The sequence below is a fragment of the Elephas maximus genome, chromosome 7 (assembly GCF_024166365.1).
Source record: "Elephas maximus indicus isolate mEleMax1 chromosome 7, mEleMax1 primary haplotype, whole genome shotgun sequence".
Lineage (NCBI taxonomy): Eukaryota > Metazoa > Chordata > Mammalia > Proboscidea > Elephantidae > Elephas > Elephas maximus.
In genome coordinates, this window is record NC_064825.1 from 57,315,869 (window position 1) to 57,325,661 (window position 9,793).

Consider the following 9,793-nt stretch of genomic DNA (forward strand, 5'->3'; position numbering starts at 1 on the left):
CCCTCCAATAACAATCACACAAGAGAAACCCTGATGTATTCTGCCCTATCTGTACATAGGACCCCAAAGGCCTGTGAGGTCTATGTACTTACTTTGGTATCAGCCCCTTATAGGTTTTTATTGCACTGCACCTCTAAATTTTCAACATATACTCACACATGCCTTGCTTTTGTTATGATTCTTTTTATTGTTCTAAATATATATATAATGCAACAATTGCTATGATTCTTAATGATCAGGAAAACTGAAACACATACAAAATAAGAATTTAATAAATATACTGTTTTATTTTCAAAAGTTCAGTCTTACAGCTTAGAACATCTCCTTTACCCTCTTTATTTATATCATAACCATATCATCTGGAATCATTCTTAAAGTCCTAAATTTAAAAATAAAGTTGTAACTATTCCTCTGATAGATTTAATGTGTGACCAATTATTGCTCTTCCATTGGTCCTACTCCCACCCAAGCCGTTGCCATGGCATAGATTCCAACTCATAGCGACCCTATAGGACAGAGTAGAATTGCCCCATGGGGTTTCCAAGGCTGTAAATCTACAGAAGCAGATGGCACATTTTTCTCCCGCTGAGCAGCCTGTGGGTTAAAACTGTTGACCGTTCAGTTAGCAGCCAAGTGCTTAACCACTGAACCACCAGTGTTCCTCCCATTTGGACTACCATACTTCAAATATATAAGCCAGGAATTTAGGATTGTCTTTACTCCTTCGTGAACTTTAATTCCATCTGCTTTTTTAAACAACCTGAAAATATTATTATTTTTAGATCCTAAATGTGTCTTACCTATACAATACTTTCCTGCATTAATTTATTATTGTCTCTTTCTGAAGTTATTCCAGTATCATCTCATGGTTTTGTTTCCCTGCTCTTACCCTTCACAAACGCATTTTATATACAGTTAAAATGATCATTTAAAAGCATCAATGAAATTGTGTTAGTCCCTTCAATAGTTTCTCATGACTCTTTGATTAGATACAGAGACTCTTACCATGGCCAACAGGGTCCTAAGTGGTTTGATCTTCTCTTCCCTCTTCAGCCTCTCCTCAGAACAATCACCATTTTGAGTTTGTCACATACTTTGGAAAATTTCATAATCCATCCCCCTGAGGTTTCTACACATACCTTTTTCTTCTGAGATTATTATTTCTTTTTTTATCAGTTAAGTTATACTCCCTCTTCAGATCTCAACTTAAAGGACTTCAGGGAACTTTTCCCATATCTCAAGCCAGAAAGTGGCATCTTTCTATTTTATCACTAATTCATGATATGTCTTAAATTTGGAATTATTTGAATATTTGACCGGAGAACAGATGGAAAGCTCCAGTAGGAAAAGATTACAGTCCATTTTCTTGCATTAAGGTTGTTTTTGGTTAGCGTATCGCCTGTCCTGTATTGCCTTAAAAAAGGGTATTGGTCTGGTATTCATCATTTTGAATCAAACAACCATATGGTCTACCATACTGGGAATGACAACCTGAAGAGGATGGTGTTGCGTTCACCCTCAAAAAGAACATTTCAAGATCTATCCTGAAGTACAACGCTGTCAGTGATAGGATAATATCCATATGCCTACAAGAAAGACCAGTTAACACGACTATTATTCAAATTTATGCACCAACCACTAAGGCCAAAGTTGAAGAAATTGAAGATTTTTACCAGCTTCTGCAGGCTGAAATTGATAAAACGTGCAATCAGAATGCACTGACAATTACCAGCCATTGGAATGCAAAAGCTGGGATCAAAGAAAAACTGGTAGTTGAAAAATATGACCTTGGTGATAGAAATGATGCCAAAGATCACATGTTCAAATTTTACAAGACCAACAACTTGCAAATACCTTTTTTCACCAACATAAATTGTAACTATACACACAGACCTCACCAGACGGAATATACAGAAACCAAATCAACTAAATCTGTAGAAACAGATGATAGAAAAACTCAGTATCATCAGTCAGAACAAGGCCAGGGGCTGACTACAGATCAGACCATCAGTTACTCATATGCAAGTTCAAGCTGAAACTGAAGAAAATTCAAACAAGTCCATGAGAATTAAAGTACAACCTTGAGTATTTCCCACTTGGATTTAGAGATCATCTCAAGAAATGGATTTGACACATTGAACATTAAAGACTGAAGACCAGACAAGTTGTGGAATGATATGAGGGACATCATACATGAAAAAAGCAAGAGGTCATTAAAAAGACAGAAGAGAAAGAAAAGATCTAAATGCATGTAAGAAAACACTCTGAAACTTGTTCTTGAACATCGAGTAGCTAAAGCAAAAGGAAAAAAATAATGAAGTAAAAGAGCTGAACAGAGGATTTCAAAGGGCTGCTCAGGACGACAAAGTAAAATATTACAATGACATGTGCAAAGACCTGAAGATAGAAAACCAAAATGGAAGAACACACTCAGCATTTCCCAAGCTGAAAGAACTGAAGAAAAAAATCCAAGCCTTGAGTTTCAATACTGAAGTATTCTACAGGGAAAATACTAAGTGACACAGGGAGCATCAAAAGAAGATGGAAGGAATACACAGAGCCAATATACCAAAAAGGATTGGTCAACATTCAAACACTTCAGGAGGTAACATATGATCAGGAACCGATGGAACCGAAGGAAGAAGTTCAAGCTGCACTGAAAGCATTGGCAAAAAACAAAGCTTCGGGAATTGATGGAATATCAATTGAGATGTTTCAACAAATGGATGCAGCACTGGAAGTGCTCACTTGTCTATGCCAAGAAATTTGGAAGACAGCTGTCTGGGCAACAGACATGAAGAGATTCTTATTTATACCTATTCCATTGAAAAGTGATCCAACTGAATGCAGAAATTATCAAACAATATCTTTAATAGCACACACAAGCAAAATTTTGCTAAAGGTCGTTCAAAAGCAGCTGCAGCAGTATATCAACAAGGAACTACTAGAAATTAAGCAAGATTTAGAAGAGGATGTGGAGCCAGGGACATCATTTCTGATGTCAGATGGATCCTGGTTGAAAGCAGAGAATACCAGAAGGACGTTTACCTGCATTATATTGATTATGCTAAGGCATTCGAATGGTGGATCATAACAAATTATGGATAACATCGTGGACAACAGGACTTCTGGAACATTTACTTGTGGCCAGGAAGAATCTGTACACAGATCAAGAGACAGTTGTTCAAACAGAACAAGGGGATACTGCATGGTTTAAAGTCAGAAAAGGTGTTGCGGCAGGATTGTATCCTTTCACCATACCTATTCAATCTGTATGTTAAACAAATAATCTGAGAAACTGCATTATATGAAGACAAACAGGGCATCAGGATTGAAGGGAGACTCATTAACAACCTGAATTATGCAGATTACACAACCTTACTTGCTGAAAGTGAAGAGGACTTGAAGCACTTACTGAAGAAGATCAAAGACCACAGCCTTTATTATGGATTACACTTCAACATAAAGAAAATGAAAATCCTCACGACTGGGCCAATAAGCAACAACATGATAAATGGAGAAAAGGTTGAAGTTGTCAAGGATTTCATTTTACTTGGATTCACAATGAACAGCCATGGAAGCAGCAGTCAAGAAATCAAAAGACGCATTGCATCGGGTAAATCTGCTGCAGAAGACCTCTTTTAAATGATGAAAAGCAAAGATGTCACCTTGAAGACTAAGGTGAGCCTCGCCAAAGCCATGTGTTTTCAATCACCTCATATTCATGTGAAAGCTGGACAATGAATAAGGAAAACCAAAGAAGAATTGTTGCGTTTGAACTGTGGTATTTGTGAAGAATACGGATGGATATACCATGGACTGCCAAAAGAACAAACATATCTGTCTTGGAAGAAATACAACCAGAATGCGCCTTAGGAACAAGGATGATGAGATTACATTTCACATAGTTGGGCCATTTGTATCAGGAGGGATGAGTCCCTGGAGGACATCCTGCTTAGTAAAGTAGAGGGTCAGCAGAAAAAGAGGAAGACCCTCAATGAAATGGATTGACACAGTGGCTGCAACAATGGGCTCAAGCATAGCAACAATTGTGAGGACGGCGCAGGGTCAAGTAGTGTTTGGTTGTTGTGCACAGGGTCGCTATGAGTTGCAACCAACCCGAAGGCACCTAACAACAAGAACAACAATAGTTATGAAAATGGACACAATAAAACTGATGCAACATCCTTATTCTCTCCATATATTAACCTCGTATAATATAGGATATGTAAAGCATGCCATAATTTTAGGAAATATACCTAGAATCAGGGAGGCATTTATCAGTATAGTCTCAATATCTCAACTGATAAAAAAAATTTTTTTAAATTATTTATATATGAACTTTCAAATAATGTATGTAAAAAGGAAAACAAAATTGGGAAAATGTTTGCAATATAAATAACACACCAAAAAAAAACGTTGCTATCACGTCGATTCCAACTCATAGCGATCCTATAGGACAGAGTAGAATTGCCCCACAGGGTTTCCAAGGAGAGGCTGGTGGATTTGAACTGCTGACCTTTTGTTTAGCAGCCCAGGTCTTAACCAGATAACACACAGGGGTTAAATATATAATGAGCTTCCACAAATAAATTAGAAAAGGATAAAACTGAGCAAAAATGTAATTAGACAAGTCAAAGTGAGATACAAAATGGCTACAACAAACTGAAAATCGTTTGTGCTTTATAACAATAAAAATAAACTGGGAAAACAAAACTTATGTATCAGACTAGACATCATCTCCCATGCATTTAAAGATTTTTATGTCCTCACTAGCAATTATAGAGAACACAGAATGAAGAGAAACAAAATCATAAACTCAACTAATGGCAAATCAATATATTTAGGGAGACCAGTATGTAAAAGAAAGGTCGGCGGTTTGAACCTACTAATAACTCCACTGAAGAAAGATGTGGCTTCATAAATGTCATTGTCTGATTTGGAAAAATGAGTCTTACTTTAGGAGACATAAGATTTCAGATATAGTGGCATTCCATGGCCTTTGATTCACAATCTCTATTTCATCTTTCTGTATGAAAAATTGTGACTAAAATTGAACATCTTTCTTATTATAGGCTCAGTTGACCCAGGCTGGCCACTTGGCCTCTTCTGAGGTGACCTGGTACATCTTAGCAATGCAGGATCTAAATGATCCTACCTTCCCTGCGTACTTACTAGGGTTTTTATCTCTGTTCTTTTCTCCAAAGATAAGTGGTATGTATATACATATATATAGATAGATATATTTCTTTCCAACTGATAAATAAATAAATATATATGCTCATTATATTTCTACTTAATTCGGCTTACAGCTTTATGTAAAAATTAAAGTCTCACCTAACTCTGAAAAAAATAGACTAGGTATAAATCCAAGACATCTTCCCAATAAAGGGAAAGGCCCAGTTTTCCTGAAGATCTCAAGATTCTGAAATAAAGGCTTAAGCTCTATTGTGCACAGAGAATAAGTGAACAATGCTTCTCTGAATCTGCTTGGTCTTGATACTGTATATAATAGGGTTCATGAATGGGGAAAGAGAAAATAAAAATAGCTCATGGTAATGTGGACCGCATGTGGTACATGTTTTCCAAACCGGTGGATGAAAGTTAAGCCAATTATGGTGATGTAAAAGCCTAGGACACAGCTAATATGGGAGACACAGGTATTGAGGGCCTTAGCTCGTTCCTCTCCAGAGGCAATGCCCATAACTGTCTTAAGAATTAGGACATAAGAAAAGACAATGATCAGAGCATCTAGGAAAAAAGTCAAAGCAACCAGAATAATTGGGTACACACGATTAAATGTAATATCGGCACAGGCAAGTTTCATGACATCTTGGTGGAGGCAAAAAGCATGAGAAAGCACATGGGAATGGCAATATGGAAAGAAATAGAGTGGCATAATTGGGGGCAAAACTGATAAAAAGCCCCTCATCAGTACCCCCAGGCCTACCTTCATTACCTGGGAATTAGTAAGGATAGAGTTGTACCTTAAAGGGATGCAGATGGCAATAAAACGGTCGTAGGCCATGGCAAGCAAGACACCTGATTCTACAATGGAAAAAGAGTGGATGAAGTATGCCTGCAAGAAGCAGGCCCCCTGATTGATCTCCCTGTTATTCAACCATAAGACGCCCATGACAGTTGGCATTGTGATCAGTGTCACCATAAGGTCTGTGCCTGCCAGCATGGCCAGGAAATAGTACATGGGTTCATGAAGACTGTGGTTATCCTTAATGAGGTAGAGGAGGGTGCCATTGCCAAGGAGCAGAGAGAAGTAGACTGCAAAGAAGGGAATGGAGATCCAGTGATGAGCTGCCTCCAGACCTGGGAAGCCAGTCAGCAAAAAGGGGGCAGCACTAATATTGGGCCACATAGTGGTCCAAAAGGTGAAGAGCAGTTTTCTGGAGACTAGGAATTCAGTAGCCCAGCTTTTTCAGATGTCACTACCTTGTCATGGGAAGGTATCACAGCAGCCTCAATCACAATCTTCATGTTTGTGATAATTAACTCATAAAATAAGAATGATTCTGTGACCATTTTCCTGCAGAAAAAGAGTAGAGATTTACAGGCTGTACTTGCGATGAGGTATAATGGTTTTCTCCTAAGTTACGTACAATATAGGATAATGGTTAAAATGTTCTCAAATAAAAAAAAAAAAAATCTCAATTTTTCTTATAACATCAGACCACACCAATCTGTATATGCTACAAAATGTTTGCATCCATAATGATAATTTTAAAAAGAGTAAATATATACAAACGGATAAAAATCTTGCATAGCTAGAATTTTTTTGACATATTTTAACTTTAAATTTATGTGTTACAATTATGTGCTACAAATAGAATTTTCACTTCAAGCATAGTTTTTGGTTAGAAAAATTTAGCTTGTTTTGACATTTAGTGTCAGCATTTATAGGATTCTAACAAAATTGGACCCTCTACTGAGAAAAATGAACAAGAACAGACAATTTAACATTTAGCCTCAAAGCACTCACAATTTTTTTTTATTGTGCTTTTAAGTGAAAGTTTACAAACCAAGTCAGTCTCTCATATAAAAACTTATATACACCTTGCTATATACTCCTAGTTGCTCTCCTTCTAATGAGACAGCATACTCCTTCCCTCCACTCTCTGTTTTCATGTCCATTCGGCCAGCTTCTGCCCCCTCTGCCCTCTCATCTCTCCTCCAGACAGGAGCTGCGCACATAGTCTCGTGTGTCTACCTCATCCAAGATGCTCATTCATCACCAGTATCATTTTCTATCCCATAGTCCAGTCAAACCCATATCTGAAGAGTTAGCTTTGGGAATGGCTCCTGTCTTGGGCTAACAGAAGGTCTGGGGACCATAACCTATGAGGTCCTTCTGGTTTCAGTCAGATCATTAAGTCTGGTCTTTTTACAAGAATTTGGGGTCTGCATCCCACTGCTCTCCTGCTCTGTCAGGGTTTCTCTGTTTTGTTCTCTGTCAGAGCAGTCTTCGGTTGTAGCCAAATCACTCACAATTTTATTGAAGCGCATCCATGTGTCTTGCATTAGAAACCCAAACCTTCCATGACCACATTTGCTAAAAAGACAGAAAATGTCTCTCCTTCTATACAGGCCTCTAGAAAACCTTTCTAACCTCTTCCGTTGACTGGATCTAAAATCAGATGGGAGAGGAGTCATTTCATATTTCTATTATTAGTGCTCACCCAATTTATACCCAATTTACCTTATCTGAGGACTTAGTTCAGAAACTTTCATTTCAAAATCTGTTGAAGAGTTCCCATTACAGAGCTTATATATGTGGAAATCACCTTCCATGAATTTCAGCTTTCCAGCTACCCAGGAGACTCTTTAATCTCCCTTCTTCTATCCTTCTTCAGGGCAGAGCTTGGTCTCCAGACCAAGATAGTCAGGCCTTTCAAATGTTTCTCCACAGATGGTGCAGGAACACTGAAAACTCAAATGCCAGCTGGTGTGGGATGCCAGACCTTGGTTATGTGACCCCTAAAATCCTCAGCATCATTATTTAAGAAATCTGTGCTTGTTCTCCCTGTTGTCTATCTCAAAGATCAAGGGTTTACCAGATGTTCTCAGAGGTCTTGTTTCTTTGTTGGTCCTAGAACATATGAATTCCAATTGCATTTTTGTCTTTCCTATTTTTTGGGGGTGGGTGGGTGGGTGGATTATAACTAATCCAGAAGAACCTCCAGGGATCTTCTAACAGGCATGTAAATGAGAGCATCTTACATTCTGTATTAAAATCACAATGTTTATACTCATACCAATGCCTACTTTCTGTTACTTACAGAGTGACAGATGCCTTTTGTTTTTTCAAAAAACCTTAAAAATCTAGTGAGGACTAATGATAAAATATTTTCTATAAATTTCCACAATACTGCCTTTACTGCATGAGAATTAGTGTGCTAAGGGAGCAGATAAGAGATATCTCTGGGATCTGGGAAAACTTCCCAGAGGAAGCAGCATTTAACCTGAAAGTTGAACAAAGGGAAGGGTAAGAAATATGCTAACTGTGGTATGATACTATTTCCATCCAGAGGGAATTACATGCATACTGATCATGAAACCAGACAAAATATGCTGAAATCAAGAAAAAAAAATCGTTTTTATATTTTCACTTAAATTATTATCACTAGGACAATAAAACATAAGAGAAAGCTTGACACAAAATGAGTGTGTGGTAGCAGATTCTAATCTCATACCAAAAATAATAAAATAAAATAAAACCTCAAACTCGTTGCCATAGGGTTGATTTTGACTCATAGCAACCCTGTGTCACATAGGGTCTTACAAATCACGCAAGGAGTTTTGACTTTGTCCTAAGAATATGAAGTAAGAGAGTAGGAACTATGATAGCACAATCATTGTTTAATGGTTACCTTGGGTATAGTATGAAGACCACATTGGCAAGGGGGGAAGAATGAATACAGGTAGGAGGAGAAAGTAATTCAGTAGTGTTGGTTTAGATGTGACTAGGGCTGTCAGTAGGACTGGCAAAGGACTAAAAATTCTATGACTTAGAAAGTATATGACATACAGGAATTCAAACTGAGGAGTATCTGACCCAGATCCTGAGCCCACGTTCTCAATCAACATCCGTTACATATAAATGGTGGATCTTCTGTCTGGGCTTGCCTTTTAAAATGGCACCCCCTTTTCTGAATTTTTCTTTTAACCAAAAATAAATTAAAAAAAATAATAAACAGAAAACTTTGCTTTCTTAGCCTATACCCAAGAACCAAATACATAAGCCAGGTAGTAGAGTTACCCCTTAAAACATCCTTTCTGCCTTTGAATATCTGGGCTTCCTTACCTGAGCCACAGCTTATTCTTTGTGATTCCTGAGCATGCATTGATGACTGGTTTGATGTTATATCCTCAGTATCTGTTCAGAGTCCTGAGGAGGGGTATATTTGTTAAAGAAATAACTCCCAAGGGAGTCACACTAGCTCAACCCCACTTAGGATATTTGTGAATACCAACATATCCTCTTTTTCTCCCACACTTGGGAAACATCCGGACCAGTGAAGTTGATTCCCATGGCCTACAGCCCTTCTCTAGATAGAGACTCTCTGGAGAGAATCAGTGTCTCTAACATTAGATTAGGCATTTCCTATCTGTGTGACTCCCAAGTGTTCTGCAGGTTGGTCATCGAGTGGGGAAAATGGTCACTTTTTTCTCCTAAATGAGGGCAGGTGGGGGGACAATATTCCATTTCCCTTTTTCTAACTATTTGCTATAATGAACTCTCACAGAATCTTTGTATTTTTAGAAATATGGTTCTGAAAAG

At 37.9% G+C, this 9,793-nt stretch overlaps 1 protein-coding gene across 1 annotated transcript; it reads right to left on the bottom strand.

The window, feature by feature from the left end:
• Positions 1-5,518: 5,518 nt before the first annotated feature.
• Positions 5,519-6,373, bottom strand: LOC126079233 (olfactory receptor 51B2-like). Its single transcript, XM_049890161.1, has one exon. The coding sequence runs from the start codon at positions 6,371-6,373 to the stop codon at positions 5,519-5,521; it is 855 nt and encodes a 284-aa protein (XP_049746118.1).
• Between the last annotated feature and the right edge of the window lie 3,420 nt (positions 6,374-9,793).